This window comes from Solanum pennellii, chromosome 1 (genome assembly GCF_001406875.1).
Source record: "Solanum pennellii chromosome 1, SPENNV200".
NCBI lineage: Eukaryota > Viridiplantae > Streptophyta > Magnoliopsida > Solanales > Solanaceae > Solanum > Solanum pennellii.
The window spans coordinates 40,373,779-40,389,579 of record NC_028637.1 but is presented as its reverse complement, the minus strand read 5'-3'; the positions used below and the strand labels follow the sequence as shown (position 1 = coordinate 40,389,579).

Here is a 15,801-nt window from a genome sequence, read left to right as displayed (position 1 = left end):
TCATCCTCAAAATTTCTGTCCCAGTTAATTGTCCTGCTTATCCTTTCACTGTAACTGAACAGATCGCGGAATTTTTGAGATCTTCACAAAAATTCTGTCCCAGTTGCAGATCTCGAAATATCATTAGTTTGACTTGCTGAGGAGGAAACTTCTTCTGGAGAATTTTTGAGTCCCTCTCAAAAATTCTGTCCCAGTTTCACTGCAAGAAGGAATAGATCTTATGGTAAATATGACCAAACCCTTGTGGCGCCTACATATCCCGTTGAAGCAGGAATCAGGTCAAACGTAGTTCAGATACAAAGAAATAATTAAAGGGGATAAATGGGGTTACCGAAGCCGACATAGGCCTCCTACGTATCTCATTTTTGAGAATTCAGGTCAGACATAGTTCATTACAAGAGGGATAAGAATTCAAATGGAACAAATACAAGCAAACAGAACGATTACAAGTAAATGATAGAAAATGCAAAAATGAAACTTCACACATAGTATCTCTTGACAACATCTGAGTTGATAGGTTTAGGCCTTACACTGCCATCCATCTCTAACAGGACCAAAGCACCTCCAGATAATACTTTACGAACCATGTAAGGACCCTGCCAGTTTGGTGCGAACTTTCCTTTGTACTCGTCTTGATGAGGAAAAATACGCTTAAGAACCAACTGACCAACTTCAAAATCTCTTGCTCTTACTCTTTTGTGAAAGGTGCGGGTCATTCTCTGTCTATACAACTGGCCATGGCAAACAACAATCATTCCCTTTTCATCAGTCAAAGCTAGTTGATCAATCCATTTGCTAACCCACTCAGCGTTACTTAATTCAGCTTCTTGGATGATCCTCAATGATGGTATCTCGACTTCAACAGGTATGACTGCCTCTGTTCCGTACACTAGCAAGTATGGAGTAGCACCAGTCGATGTCCTGACCGTCGTTCGATATCCTAGTAAAGCAGATGGCAACATTTCATGCCAACCTCGATGTTTGTCAATCATTTTCCTCAAAATCATTTTGATATTCTTGTTGGCGGCCTCTACAGCTCCGTTCATTTGGGGGCGATAAGCAGTTAACATTCGATGAATAATCTTAAATTGCTCACATATATCTCTCATCAAATGACTATTGAGATTTGCACCGTTATCAGTAATGATGGATTCTGGAACTCCAAATCTGCATATCAAATAATTGCGGACAAAATCGGCCACCACTTTCTTGGTTACCGACTTTTATGAGGCTGCCTCCACCCACTTGGTGAAATAATCAATGGCAACCAAAATGAATCTGTGTCCATTAGAATCGGCCGGCTCTATAGGACCGATGACATCCATTCCCCAAGCTACAAATGGCCAATGTGAACTCATAGCGTTAAGTTCGTGAGGTGGCACCCGTATCAAATCGCCGTGCACTTGACATTTGTGGCATTTTTGCACGAATTTGCAACAGTCATTCTCCATAGTCTTCCACAAATAACCGGCTCGAAGAATCTTTAAGCCGATTCATGTGTGTACCGCTAACTACAGCATGTATCTGTTCAATAAGCCTCACAGCTTCACCAGCATCCACACATCTCAAAAGACTTAAATCTGGAGTCCTCCTATACATGACTTATCCATTTGGAAAGAAATTGAGAGCCATATGGCGTATCGACTTCTTCTGAATAGATGTAGCGTCTTCTGGATATGTCCCAGACTCCAAGTACCTCTTTATATCAAAATACCAAGGCAAACCGTCTGGTTCTGATTCAACATGTGAACAATGGACTGGGTGTTCCTTCAACTCTATATCCAGCGGGTTGATGTAATCAGTATCCGGATGTTTGATCATTGAAGCGATGGTGGCAAGAGCATCAGCTAATTCATTCTGTATTCTGGGAGTATGTCTGAACTCGATCTTGCGAAACCTTTTACACAGATTTTGCACATACTGTACGTAAGGTATAATTTTCGGGTTCTTCACAGCCCATTCACCTTGAACCTGATGAATCAAAAGGTCTGAATCTCCAATAACCAGTAACTCGTAAACATTCATGTCGATGGCCATTTTCAAACCAAGAATACAAGCTTCGTATTCAGCCATGTTGTTTGTGCAATTAAATTGGAGTTTAGCTGCCATAGGATAGTGCTGACCAGATTCTGATACTAAGACTGCTCCAATACCTTTACCTTGGTGATTCGCCGCTCCGTCAAAGAATAATCTCCAACCTGGGTATGTTTCAGAAATATCTTCACCCACAAATGATACTTTCCTCATCTTGAAAATATGTCTTGAGTGGTTCGTATTCTTCATCCACGGGATTTTCTACAAGATGATCAGCAAAAGCTTGTGCCTTTATTGCCTTCTGAGTCACATAAATGATATCGAACTCACTCAACAGCATTTGCCATTTAGCTAACTTTCCAGTCGGCATCGCTTTCTGGAAAATCTACTTCAATGGATCCATTCTGGAAATGAGATACGTAGTATACGAAGACAAATAGTGTCTCAATTTCTGGGCAAGCCACGTCAGGGCACATCATGTTCTCTCCAACAAAGTGTAACGAGACTCGTACGGAGTAAACTTCTTGCTTATATAGTAGATAGCCTTTTCCTTCCTGTCTCGTCGTGTTGACCAAGTACACATCTGAAGGCACTATCTGAAACTGACAAATACAGCAACAAAGGACTCCCTTCTCACGGAGGAACAAATACCAGTGGGTTAGACAAATAGCTCTTGATAGCATCGAAAGCAGTTTGGCATTCCTCAGTCCACTTAGTCTGGGCGTCTTTCTTCAGCAACTTGAAAATAGGCTTACACACCACTGTTGATTATGCTATAAACCGGCTAATGTAGTTTAACCTCCCTAAGAAACTCATCACCTCTTTTCTTGTTTTCGGCGGAGGTAACTCTTGAATTGGTTTAATCGTTGAGGGGTCAAGCTCAATACCCTTTCTGCTGACTATAAATCCCAACAACTTCCCAGTTGGGACTCCAAAAGCGCACTTGGCGGGATTTAACTTCAGGTTATAGCGACGCAGGCGTTCAAAGAATTTTCTTAGGTGTGTCAAATGATCTGAACTCTCATGGGATTTGATTATGACGTTGTCCACGTACACTTCAATTTCCTTATCAATCATGTCGTGGAAAATAGTCGTCATGGCTCTCATGTAAGTGGCACCGGCGTTCTTGAGGCCGACTGGCATCACCCTGTAGTGATATACACCCCAAGGTGTAATGAATGCCGTCTTTTCCGCATCTTCTTCATCCATCAAAATTTGGTGATAACCTGCGTAACAGTCCACAAATGACTGCAGCTCATGTTTGGCACAATTGTCAATCAAAATATAGATATTCGGCAACGGAAAATTTTCCTTCGGACTAGCCTTGTTGAGATCTCGATAATCAACACAAATCATGATTTTCCCATCCTTCTTTGCGACCGGAACGACGATATTGCATTACTTCCACCAATCGAGACTCTATTTGCTTGGTGATTTCTTCCTTAATCTTCAAACTCAGTTCAGGCTTGAATTTTCGAGTCTTTTTTTTAACCAGCTCCAACCCTGGGTTGATAGGTAGCTTATGAGATACGACATCGGTACTCAACCTTTGCATATCACCGACTTCCCAAACAAACACATCACTGTATTCGGCAAGCAAATGAACCAGGCTCTCCTTCTGAGTTTCATTCAGGTGAGTGCTGATCTTAACCTCTTTGACATATTCCGAATCTCCCAAATTCACCGTTTCCGTCTCCTCTAGATTCGGTTTATGCTGATTCTCGAGCTGTCGAAATTCCTCGGCAACATAATCTGGTTCACACTTTCTTCTTCATAGTCGTCAAGCTTGTCGTCATTTGTCTCATTTTGTTCATTTAGCTCATGACATGACATGACATTGGCGGGTCTGTAACTTATGCTACTGAAATCATAAAAAGACAAAATTAGGAAAGTAAAGTATAACAAACAACTAAATAAACAAAGTTAAAAATAAAGAGTCTTTCATTTAAAACAAAATGCAAACTTTGGTCACGGCACAGGGCCATGTTGCCTTTTTAAACATCACAACGAAAATTCAAAATTCGAACAATTAAGAAAAATGCAGAAATGGTGGGTCTCGGGCCTCTTCCGAACAACCACCGATTTTAGTATGCATGAAATAACTCCTTTCTACCGAAGAGTTCGGGATATCAGGATCGGCGTGGAAGTCCAGTTCTGCAGCACCTCCCCTGGTTCAGCATCATGAATATCAACTTACCGACCTCCTCCTCGACAATAGCATTGATCTCCTTGAAAAGGTCACAGATTCCTTCCCCACAGTCTTCATGCTCGGCGCACTCCCGGATTGGAAAGGATTGATACAGATGCGGGATTGGTTTAGCCAACTCTTGATCCTTTTTCTTCTTCATCTTCACGTCGTCATCTGTGGGGATGTACCCCAAACCATATTTGTATCCTTTAACAAGGACCGGAACAGGTTGAATAATTCCTTGGGAATCTTTTCCCAATCCGAAACCTGGCTCGAACCCATTCTGCAGCATTATCGTGGCTATCATTTTGTACACGGCTGGCATGGGGGTCTGCGGGGCCAAATCCTCATCGGTGGAATTTACCAACTCCACCGTATAAAATTTTGTACCTTGCGGCATTTTGAGAATGACCGGCACCTGCTTGCCTGAGTGACTTCTCTCACCGTGAACAACTAGCTCCTAATTTTTCCATACCAGCTTCATCATTTGATGGATAGTGGAGGGACGGCTCCAGTCATGTGAATGAATAGCCTTCCCAAAAGAAGGTTATTGCTGTGTCGATATCCAACACTTGGAATTTCGCGCTGAACTCTACGGGGCCCATTTGAAGGGTCAAGTTCACCGCCCCTAATGTGTCTCTTTGCACACCATCAAACGCTCTTACATTAACCTGGTTTTGCTCCAATTTTCCGAGGTGAAACCTCAGCTGTCTCAATGTCGACAAGGGACATATATTCAAACCAGAACAATCATCTACCAAAACGCGATTAACGACTTTTCCATGGCATATTACAGTGACGTGCAGAGCTTTGTTGTGGGCTCTCCCTTCGGCCGGAAACTCATCGTCGCAGAAGCTGATGCGGTGCCCTCGAATGACTTGATGAATCATGTCAGCCACGTTGTCGCTGCTTGTACCTGAGGGCACGTACGTATCATTTAGAGCTTTCATCAAAGCCTGCATGTGGGACCGAGAGCTCATCAGTAGGGCCCACATGGAGATCTAAGCCGGAGTCTTCTCCAAGTGTTTGACAATGTAATAATCTTTCGGTTGCATCCTCCTCCAGAACTCTTTTTCTTCTGCTTCGCTTATTGGCCTCTTAGCATGGTCTTTCTTCTGTCCTCCTAGAGCAAGCTCATCAGGAGTGTAGCATCTTCCGGACCTGGTCATGCCTTGGGCCACGGCAGTTTCGATGACAAACTTGGGTTTGACGAGAGTTTTTGAGGGCACCCAGGCAACAGCCTTTGTAAGTGTCAGAATAACAAACTCTGTTCTTTCTTTGACGCTCAAGGAAGCGACAGCCCTTTACAAGTCTTCCTGCGAAACAGGAGTAATCCTCTTTGTTCCACACCCGTTTTCGTCCGTTTCAATCATATTAATGTTGCCACCCCCATGATTCGGCAACGGGTTTGTATTGACGTTCGTTGCCGCCAGTTAGAGGGAGACTACCTCCTGATCGATCAGATCCTGGATCTTGTGCTTATGATTGATACAGTTTTCTGTGTCATGTCCAACACTGTTGGAATGATAAGCACATCTTTGCTCCGGTTTGTAGAACATAGAGTTGATATCCACGGGCTTGGGCCCCACAGGGTGGATGTATTCGGCCGCGGATAGTCTTTCGAATAGTTTGGTCTGGCTTTCAGCCAATTTGGTAAAGTTCCTCGAAGGCCTTTTTTGAAACCTGGGACGAGAAGGATCATAACCGCTTTGCTGAAGGGGAGGAACCTGTTGATAATTGCGGGTATTTGGGCGAGGAACTTGGGTTCTAGGGTAGGGATTTGTCTGGTAATTTGGCACTGGAGCTTGACAATTCGGGAGGGGATTTTGATATGCTGGAGCTTGGACATGAAAAGTGGGGGAAGGTGCTCGGTAGTTCGACTGTACATTGGCACAGTTGGGATCAATATTCTGATAAGGGGGTGGAATTTGGCAAGATTGGGGGTAATTCGAGTGCATAGGGGAAAAATTTTGGAGATTTGGGGGTGGATCTTGGTACGACAAAATTTGAGCATTTGGATAGGTGGGGGCAGTATTGTGGTTGTTGGGATGATTGGACTGTCGGTAATAGGCTTGGTGAGACTTTGGTGAAGGCTTGGAGCGATCTTGAAGACGCGACGAGTTCCTGGGAGTTTTTCTTCCCCATAGGAAACAGCGGCAACTTCCTCTCTCTTCTTCCTCAGCAATCCAGAAGATCCAGGTGACGCGGATACTCGGGCTATCTTCCCCGACTTCAGGCCGTCTTCGATAGTCTCGCCAACTTTGACTATCTCGGCGAATTTGGCTCTGATTAACAAAATGATTCTGTCATAGTATTCGGGCTCTTGAACCCGTACAAACACTTCTACAATCTCCTTTTCAGTCATTGGAGGCCTCACCCTTGCTGCTTCTTTTCTCCATCTATAGGCAAATTCCCCATAGCTTTCAGTCAGTTTCTGCTTCATTTTCTCTATAGAATACCGATCAGGGACTATCTCAACATTGTACGCAAATCGGTCAATGAAGTCTTTAGCTAGCGTGCTCAAACTGGGCCACTGCCTGGTTTCGTGTGACGTAAACCACTCGAGGGCCTCCCCGCACAGACTCTGGCTGAAAAGCCTCATCAATAAAGCCTCATCCTTGCCAACTCCCATGAGCTGGTCGTAGTATCTCAAATGGGCCATGGGGTTGTCTACTCCTCCGAAGGTATCAAACTTCAGAATTTTGAACCCTTTGGGAAGGTTCAAATCTGGGAGGATACACAATTCTGCAAAACTCAGTCCGGCGACGTCTGGGATGCACTGTAGCTCTTTCATAGCCCTTTTGATCTCCTCCTTTATGTCGATCTTCGCTTCTTCTCTTGCCTTCCATTCTCTCTCCTGTTCCTCGTAGTGATCCAACTCGGAACCGTGCACCTCATGCTCGGCAGGAATGGGAACTTGGAAGGTGGTTCTTTTTGGGAGGGGTGGAGCTATAGAAGGACTTGGGACGTTTTGGGCGGTTTGGTAGTTTGTAGGTAGGTTTGAGGATTGGTGTTTTCATTTAAGTGGGGATGGGTGTTTGGGGGTTTAAGGTAGTTGGATTTTGGTTTTGATTCTGGGGCGGTGGGGCTGTTTGAGTATTCTGGGGATGTGGTGGCATTTGAGGAGGGTTATTTGGAAGAGGTGAGGGAGTTTGATAAGATACAGAAGCATTCTGGGGGTTATGGGTTGTTAAATCTATCACACACGGATTATCCACAAGTGTTGACGGCTGGTTCTGAGTTGGATCCATGTTTGACGAAGGGAAGTAAATCGGAGGTGTTGCACCAACAAAATTAGGGCCACATCCGGGTGGAGGGGTATCCTGCCTCCGTTGCATTTCAACTCTCATCTCATCTATCTGCTGCATCAGTTGGGCGATCAGTTCATTCTTCTCGGCTACGGTGGGCTGAGCCACCACAACGTCTGTGAGACTAACTTCGTCGTTATTGTCTCCCATAACTGTATTTCCTTTGTATGAATTTGGTCTGGGGAAGGAATCTGTAGGACCTTTCGATCTGGTGAAGTAAGGATGATCTACCAGCTTTGATCGACACAGACCAGTTAAAAGTACCTGTGAAGTGAAACAACTCAAAGGAAGATTTGTTAGCGCATACAACATGCATTGTATCGCACAGAAAGCAGATAAACACACAAGTTGCTTTGTTTGAGGATATTTTTAACCCACGAATGAGGACGGGAATACATTTTTTAACAAGCAGGAATTTGCTTTTTTTTCCCGTTATCTCGGGAAGGCTAAATCACGTTGAGCTACGGTCTTCTTACAGCCGCCTTTTGATGTCCATTGATCTGATCTTCAAATATTTCAAAACATGAAGGAGAATGAAATTTTTTCAAAGATAGGGGCCGGGCCGGTAAAGGCTGCCTACGTATCTCACAAGGAGAATTCAGGCCCAACGTAGTTCTAGTTTAGGATGAAATATTTTCATTCATTTTTTCATTGCGATTACAAGGAAATTGAAAAACAACATTGAAATTCTTAAAAGATGAGGATAACACTTTAGTCATTTCTCCTCCTATTGTTGCGTCACTCCCTTCCTTTCAGACGATCTGGAAATGGAGGGCTGTAGATGATTTCCTCCTCATCGTCCTCCTCAGTCAATTCGTTGTCGGGGCCATTGTTGTCTGCTCCCTGTTTACAAGTGAGGTATATTCCGCCCTTCAGATTGCTACGGGTCCTCAATTCCTTATCAAGTGACGCACTTTTGGCTAACATAACGGCAGTCTCAACATCTACCTTTGCCTCTCTCGCCTTTCCTTCGCGCACCTTGAAACGAAGCATGTCCAACTTTTTTGTCAAACTTTCGATTTCCATCTCAACCTCTTTCTTCCTTTTTATATGCGATGCCAGATCCTCATCCAATGTCACGACTGCAGCTTCATAAATTGCTGTGATCATGTCATCTCTGAATCCTTCCTCCTTAACCTTTTGAATTTCTCGAGTGACTCGCTCGATCTTTCTTTGTAACTCCTCTTCAGAGAGCTTCTTCTGGATGTTCTTGCCCTTGTCCATAGCGGTGATTTGCCTTTCCTGAGACGATACAACAGCATTTAGGATTTGTGGTATAGGAGATGGCCTTTTGAGTGAGAAACTTGAGACTTGGGAATTTTTGTCGGACATTTGTAATAGTGGCTTCCTTATATTCTTTGGAAATTTCTGGATAGGAGTGGGTTTACGATATCCTCATTCATAGTAACATAACACATAAGCATTTAAACACACATATATATCGCGTCCTAAAACATACAGGGGGACCCTTTTCTGCCAAGGGTAGGCCTAGCGCATTCGAATGAAGTACGTGTGGATTTAAACTAAATAAACAATTCCCCCCAAAATAACATTTACTAATGAATAATAATGTTCGCAAAAGGGAAACAAATATAAAGACAAACCCACGCAGGGGCCATTCGAAAGTGCAACAAAATCAGGCCCACGCAGGGGCTAAAGTAGAGTAAATACATGTAAAAACCCACGCAGGGGTGATGTCCACTATGCTGCTCCGGATGATCCTGCTCCGTCGCCGTCTCTCTGAATTTTGTGTTACTTGAACATATACCTCAGCATCAGTAGAAAACCTTCCCCCAGGTGTCCTTTGTCTTCCAAACTTTCGTATCGCAACCTCTCGATTTTCTCCTGGATCCAGCTATCAAAGTCATTGTAACCACGCCTCAGTCTTTCACCCTCTCGAGTCGCCCTCTCAAGAGCGTCTTGATTCTCTACAAACTTAGCGTACACCTCCTTGGCCTCTTCCTTTATCTCTTGTAGTTCGGCCACTACTTTGTCTTCTCTGTCCGTTACACTGCGAAAGCTACGCGGAGTCTGAAATGAGATGTTTTGTATGTCCTTCTTCAGCCATTCTTTGTAACCCTTGTCATACCCAGCATTGAATCGGTCAGGGACGATGGTGACTTTATCCATACGCTTGGCGTTTTTCCATTCTCTGAATATTTCCGAAGCGTCGTGCACTCTATCATCTCCAATGTCATATGCATAAGCGCCATAGTACGCTTCTCTAGGCACGGTTTGTTTTCTTCCGAACTGTCGCAAGACTCGAAATGGTGCGTAAGGGCGAATTCCTCGAATGCCTGGTAGAGGAAGCACAACAAATCTGCGACTCTCCACGACGACTTCTTTGGAAATAAAACAGTCGAGCATCCATTGGAGGTCTTCTTCTCTCAATTCGGAGAAAATTTGGGCCCATCTTCCCCTTATTCTCAGATTGTCCATATTTGCCCAGTATAATAAGTCATTTAAGTCCATGAGAGTGTTTTTGTTGTCGAGGGTATGTAGTTCTCGAGTCCCAGCACCCTTTGCCAAATGGCTGAGGATCCACCACTGGAGGAGTAGGTTACATCCTTGAAAGTATCGGTGTCCTTCTTTACACTTTCCCAAGGCCCGATACATGTCAGATAGTATGACTGGCGCTACAGGGTAGTATTTTGTTGTCCCTTGATTTTCATATCCTTTGAACAAAGTGTGGACGAGTGTCACAACCTGGGTACTGATGCTCAAACTCGGACCGTAAGGGAAGACCATTGTTCCCAATAATGCCACAGCAAACGCTAGGGGACGGATCTCATTCCATTCTTTGTAGGAGATCTTGAATTCTCGATTGTACGTGGCCTAGAAACTCGCGTGTCCAAATCGAATATAGAGATCTCTGAATGCTATATGGGACTCCATGCACCAGTAGGCGAAGTCCTTTCTTAATCCGAACCAGTCCGTGATATTTTCTACGGAGGGTTTATTGGGGATGAAGATGTCTTCTTGTTTTCTGGCTCTTCTCTCTATCCCAGTGCCTACGGTGTCTATACAGTCCCTTATTTCCTCCAGAGTTGGGGTAATTTCGGCTGTTCCAAAACGAAAAACCATATTCTGACTGTCCCAATACCTCGTAAGTACCTCAATTAGTTCTGGACAACCATTCATGTTGATCAGTTCGGTTAAGGCACCTACGTACTTGTTAAGGGTTCTTCTTTGATCCCCATCCAAATTGTTGTACCACATCGTAAGTTAAGGTGGCGCTGAGACGACCATATAGAACTTCGGGAAACGATCCATGTCTGTAAAATAGAAACCCGTTAGATTTTTCCCCACCCCCAAGTTGGTTTTCACACATACATTATTCGAAAGTCAAACAATATAATGTGTCGTGAGGTCGAAGACCTTAGACACGATTTGGCGGTTTTTCTACTAAATGGACTTAATACACCTTGGGTATTAAGCCGTCTTAGGCTAATGCTTGATTTGGTTTTGGTTTCGCTCTATCATAGGTTTTCTAGAATTGTTTTCAAATTGACGGTTAACCGAGTCGGACAAACATCGGGGTGGAGCTACCAAACAACGTCGGATGACCGCATTCCGACTATTTGTTTGATACTCCCAAACGAATTATTGGGTATTTCTGAAGAAAGCCGTGGTAAGCCACGTAATTTTCGTTTCCTAATGCAAACTATTTGCCATTTGGCGGGAATATGCCATAAAATGCAACAGTTTTCGAAATTAAAGCAACTAAGCAAATAAACAGTTTATCGGAAATAGTCAAATAGAGTTAGTCCTAGGGTTAGAATCCTCCTACATCCCCAGCGGAGTCGCCATTTCTGTTTTCTCGAAAAATATCGGAAGTTTATTTCGTTTTAAGAGATTTTCGACTTTTTAGGGAGTCGCCACTTAATTTTTAAGAAAAATTAAGAAAACTTGTTTTCAAATAACTTAAACAGAAAAGTTGTTTCAAAACATTTTAAAGGGTTCGGGATTCTTATTAACGTCTTAGGAAGGTTTTGAAGGCACCTAAGACGTTCCGCTTAATGCGGCTTTCCGGCAACTGACTATTTGACTAATATTTGTTTTAACATTTGCGAATTTTGTTGAGGTTAAACTTCTGAAAATGTAATCTAGGCGAAGCTTTGCGAGTTTGAAACACTATTGTTTTGAGATTTGATTTAATTTTAAGTTTGATAAAATAGTAAGACGTTTAACGAGGGGTCGGAGTTTTTCTAACTCTAAGCTAACGACAATCAAATGAAAGTATATAAACAAGTAAAAGAGGGGGAGAGAGAGAGAGAGAGAGAGATTGGGTCCAATTTCAGGTTCTGTCTGCCTTGTCCGAAATTTGGACCCACCTGCTTTTTGGGTTTTTTAACACATTTCTCGTTTGGGTTTTCGACCCACTTCACCTGTCCTAGTCTAAGCATACAAAATAAATACAAGAAGGGTAAAAAAAAGACAACGGCTTATGCCCAAAATAAATACAACATAATTAATTAAATTGATCTTCTAATCCGCCTTCTTCAAATTTCTTCAATCTTCAATGATATTTGGCTTTGGACGTCTGCCTCGATGGGTTGACTCGATAAAAAATTTCCAAGCCTTTATGGCTCTTTGGGATGCGAGAAAGAAGTCCACGGGGGTCTTGTATGCAATTTATATGCCACAGAAATAAGAAGAAGAAAAAAAATGAACTAGCAAAATAGGATAACTAACTTGGAATATAGGGAATGTGAACAAAATACACTAACTGGAAGGCTTCATAAAAGAATAGGAAGTAAAACATTTATACACTTATAAACATAATAAAAGGCAAATAAAGAAATCACAGACTTTACTAACATTTAGGCAAGATGAATGCACATTATAAATCATGCTAATTAAACCTCTATGGCATAAAAATGAACATCAATCTTATGCGAATAGTAAAGAGAAAATTTAAACCCATTCATGGCAAGAATTCATGGAAACATAGTAAAAAAAATATATTAAAAAAAACGTCTTAATTACCACTCAAACATCGATCAATACTAGGGACACTTGAAACATAGTGAAGAAACATGTACTTGAAGGTAAAAATAAGCAAATAATATCCCCCCAAAACGGACTTTTTATAAATATCCATGTTCATCATTTTTTTTCTTGAAATAAAAGCGTATGGCTAAATGGGATTCTAGCAATTCAAGCAATTAAGGAAATAAATATGAAACTTAAAACTCAAACGAAAATGATTTCCAATCATATAAATTTGGTACAGATGAAATATATTTTATATCGTGGTAGATGTGCTAATTATATGATATGGTGAAGCAACATATTTGGGAGTTATGCTCCATTTCTTAAAAAAAAATTCTAAAAAAAAAATCGAAAGCAAATTAACTATGATGCAAGAAAAGAAACAAAATCTCACGCCTAAGTGAAAGTGCACAGTGAGTGGCATTCCTGTTGCCATACTACCATTAGACATTTAGTAATAATGCATGTATGCAAAATAACATATGCCAAAGAATGCTTGTTCATATGCATGTGCACAACAAAGTCATACATCTAATTGAAATAAAAAAAATGCCATTACAATTGCCACCAGTAAACAGAATTATAAAAAAATAAACTCGGAAATAAACAAAACAAATGTGTACACAAACTCTGAAGGTTGAAGCATTGCTCTTATATATTAACTATGGTAAAGGGAAAAAGATCATGACGAATACCCAAACAGTAAGGAACCAGAAGGCATGCCATAAAAAACTCGAGGAAAGAAAGACGAGCATACAGGAAACTTCAAGCGTCAAACAAAGGTCAACAAACATATAAATCTATCACTCGATACTAGGCTATCTTGTTTCATTCGTCTAACTCTAGGGGAGGGAAACAAAGGATGCAACATCATAATATCAATCCATGGCTCCTCAGAGACAGAACAAACTAAGCTTGATAAGCTAAGATCGATTGCTGCTACGCCACGACAAACTCGGAAAGAGCAGGGAATAGCACGAAACAAGCAAACTCAGCGAAACAGACCATAACACAAAATAATCGCTAATATCTCAAAAAAATAGACTGAACTAACAAAGGATTTTAATAAAAAAACTTATCATTACTATATCGATTAACGACGCATCAAAATACTTCGAACACCCACACATAAGCCTGCTTACACAAGAGAAGACCAAATTAAGGAATATTGATAGTAAGTCGCGTTAAAACGAGCCGAATGTTACCTTTTGAAGAGCAGAGAACTTGGAGATTATACGAGCAAAGGAAAAGCGACACTATCACGACCTTAAAACCACCCCTTTACTTCGAATGCTTGAACTAGAACGTTGCACCAACACTTGACGAAATGGTTTCCTCTCGTCCGAATCGTTCTAAGAATCTCTTTGTTAGTCCCTTTATGAACAGAAAATCCTATTAAACGGGAACAAGTATGAATTTTATCCATGGGATTTCCTCCCTTTATCACAAAAATTCGACTATCTCTGTATTTTATAACAGTGGGATTTCAGCCAAAAACAATAACCCCCTTTCTAAAGGTGATGGGGGGGTTTATATAGAAGAAAACAATTAGGGTTTTCCGAGAGAAAGGCTGGAGGGTGATTTCAAGCCCATTTGTAGTTCAAATTTCTGAAATCTTATCCAAATGCAGGCGATTCGAATGGCTTTGAGGCGATGTGGAGGGACGAGATCGATCCGTGGTAATGGTGAGGCGACGTGGAGGGATCTTACGACGCCAAGGACGATTCCGCGTCGTCTTGTGCGCTGCAGAATCGCACGGCATCAACAACTGCAGGTGTCCGTTGCTGCTCGCTTCGTCCACGCGCGCTAGAGAGAAGGAGAGAGAGGAGGGCGTTTTTCTAGAAATTCCCCGCGCGTCTGGGTCTGGGGGGGTCGCGTGGAGAAGGAGAAGGGAAGGGGAAATTCATGGAAATATCGCGCGTGAGGGAAAACGGGAGGGGTTTCGGGGAATTACATTTTTTTTTGCACAGCTTCTGCTCTTCTCTTTCTGGGAAACGTGTGGTGACGGGTTGAAGAAGGAGGGGGGAATTGGGTTGGATGGGTCAAGGGAAAAGGGGGAAAAAGAATTGGGCTGTTCTTAGACACAGAGTGTTTGGGCTGGGAATTAAAGTGGGGGGCTGGAAATTTAAGATAGGAACGGGCTGAAATTAGAGTGGATTGCTAAAAAAAATGTTTGGGCCTAGGAAATAAAATGAAAGGGTTGGAAAGGGAATTAGAGGGAATTTGCGAAAAATGGCCCTAAATTGAATTGGAAACTTTAGGGGGTTAATTTAATAAATAGCCAAATTGAGTTAGGATAATAAATTTGACTACACCTGAAATAAAATGAATTTGTATTAATTAATCAACGAGCTTCTTTATTTTAGTAATATAATTATAAAATAGTGATTCAAAATAATCATAATATTAAACTAAGATAGAATGCTTATTAAAATTAAAATATTTTCGGATGTTTTTTTTAATAGTCCTAAAATATACTAATTATATACATAAGTATTATCTAAAAGTTATGATAAAAGTATCCGAAGCAACATAAAGTTCATGCATTATATTATTACTATCGCAAAATTTATAAAACTAATTAATTTAAAATGTTTGGAAAACTTACGAAGCTCGAGAATTAATTTATTCCGAGGAGGGTCGAAATTGGGTGTCAACATGTTGTTCAATTCCTTTATATATATATAAAATTATTAGGCTTGAAATCATGAATTTTGATATAAAATCTTTAAATGTATAAAAATAAAATGTGTATAGATTTAAAGACTGCACAAAAAGTACACCAAAAAGACATTGCTAATGAATCAACATTTGTTTAGTAAAATATTGTTGGACACCAAAAAGATTAACACTTTAACATAAAATAGCATCGAGGGAGTATAAACAATGTATCCATAACTTAATAAGCTAATTTATTTTCTTTTAAAATTCAGAATCCTTATAATTAAAATGATAGATAAACCTTCACCGTTGTCGTGACGTAAGTACTCTTGACAAGGCCATATGAAACTAGTTGTGTTTTTGTACTTGTATTTTCCATATTATAGTTTTAATGAGCTCAGGAACAAATTGTTTAAATTTTAAAATATAAAAATACGTTTTTGAAAATTACACGAAAAATATTGCAAGTAAATATAGCGAATGATTTAAAATGCTTATTTTTTTGAGAGAAAGCTATAGTTAAAAGAAAATATTATTTGACTCCCCAAATAGTAGCGATACGATTTTTATGCTTTTTCAATAAAAATTACTTGGTGGAAGATATATATATATATA

At 41.1% G+C, this 15,801-nt stretch overlaps 2 protein-coding genes across 2 annotated transcripts; both read right to left on the bottom strand.

Moving 5' to 3' along the window:
• Positions 1-479: 479 nt before the first annotated feature.
• On the bottom strand, positions 480-1,599 carry LOC107020447. The gene is made up of 3 exons (XM_015220817.1): positions 1,506-1,599; positions 1,246-1,333; positions 480-1,167 (listed from the first exon to the last, which is right to left on the bottom strand). The coding sequence occupies exons 1-3, from the start codon at positions 1,597-1,599 to the stop codon at positions 480-482; spliced, it is 870 nt and encodes a 289-aa protein (XP_015076303.1).
• A 3,624-nt stretch (positions 1,600-5,223) lies between these two features.
• LOC107020435 lies at positions 5,224-7,680 on the bottom strand. The gene is made up of 4 exons (XM_015220796.1): positions 7,430-7,680; positions 6,336-7,152; positions 5,671-6,102; positions 5,224-5,463 (listed from the first exon to the last, which is right to left on the bottom strand). Exons 1-4 carry the CDS (start codon positions 7,678-7,680, stop codon positions 5,224-5,226), a joined length of 1,740 nt encoding a protein of 579 aa, XP_015076282.1.
• Between the last annotated feature and the right edge of the window lie 8,121 nt (positions 7,681-15,801).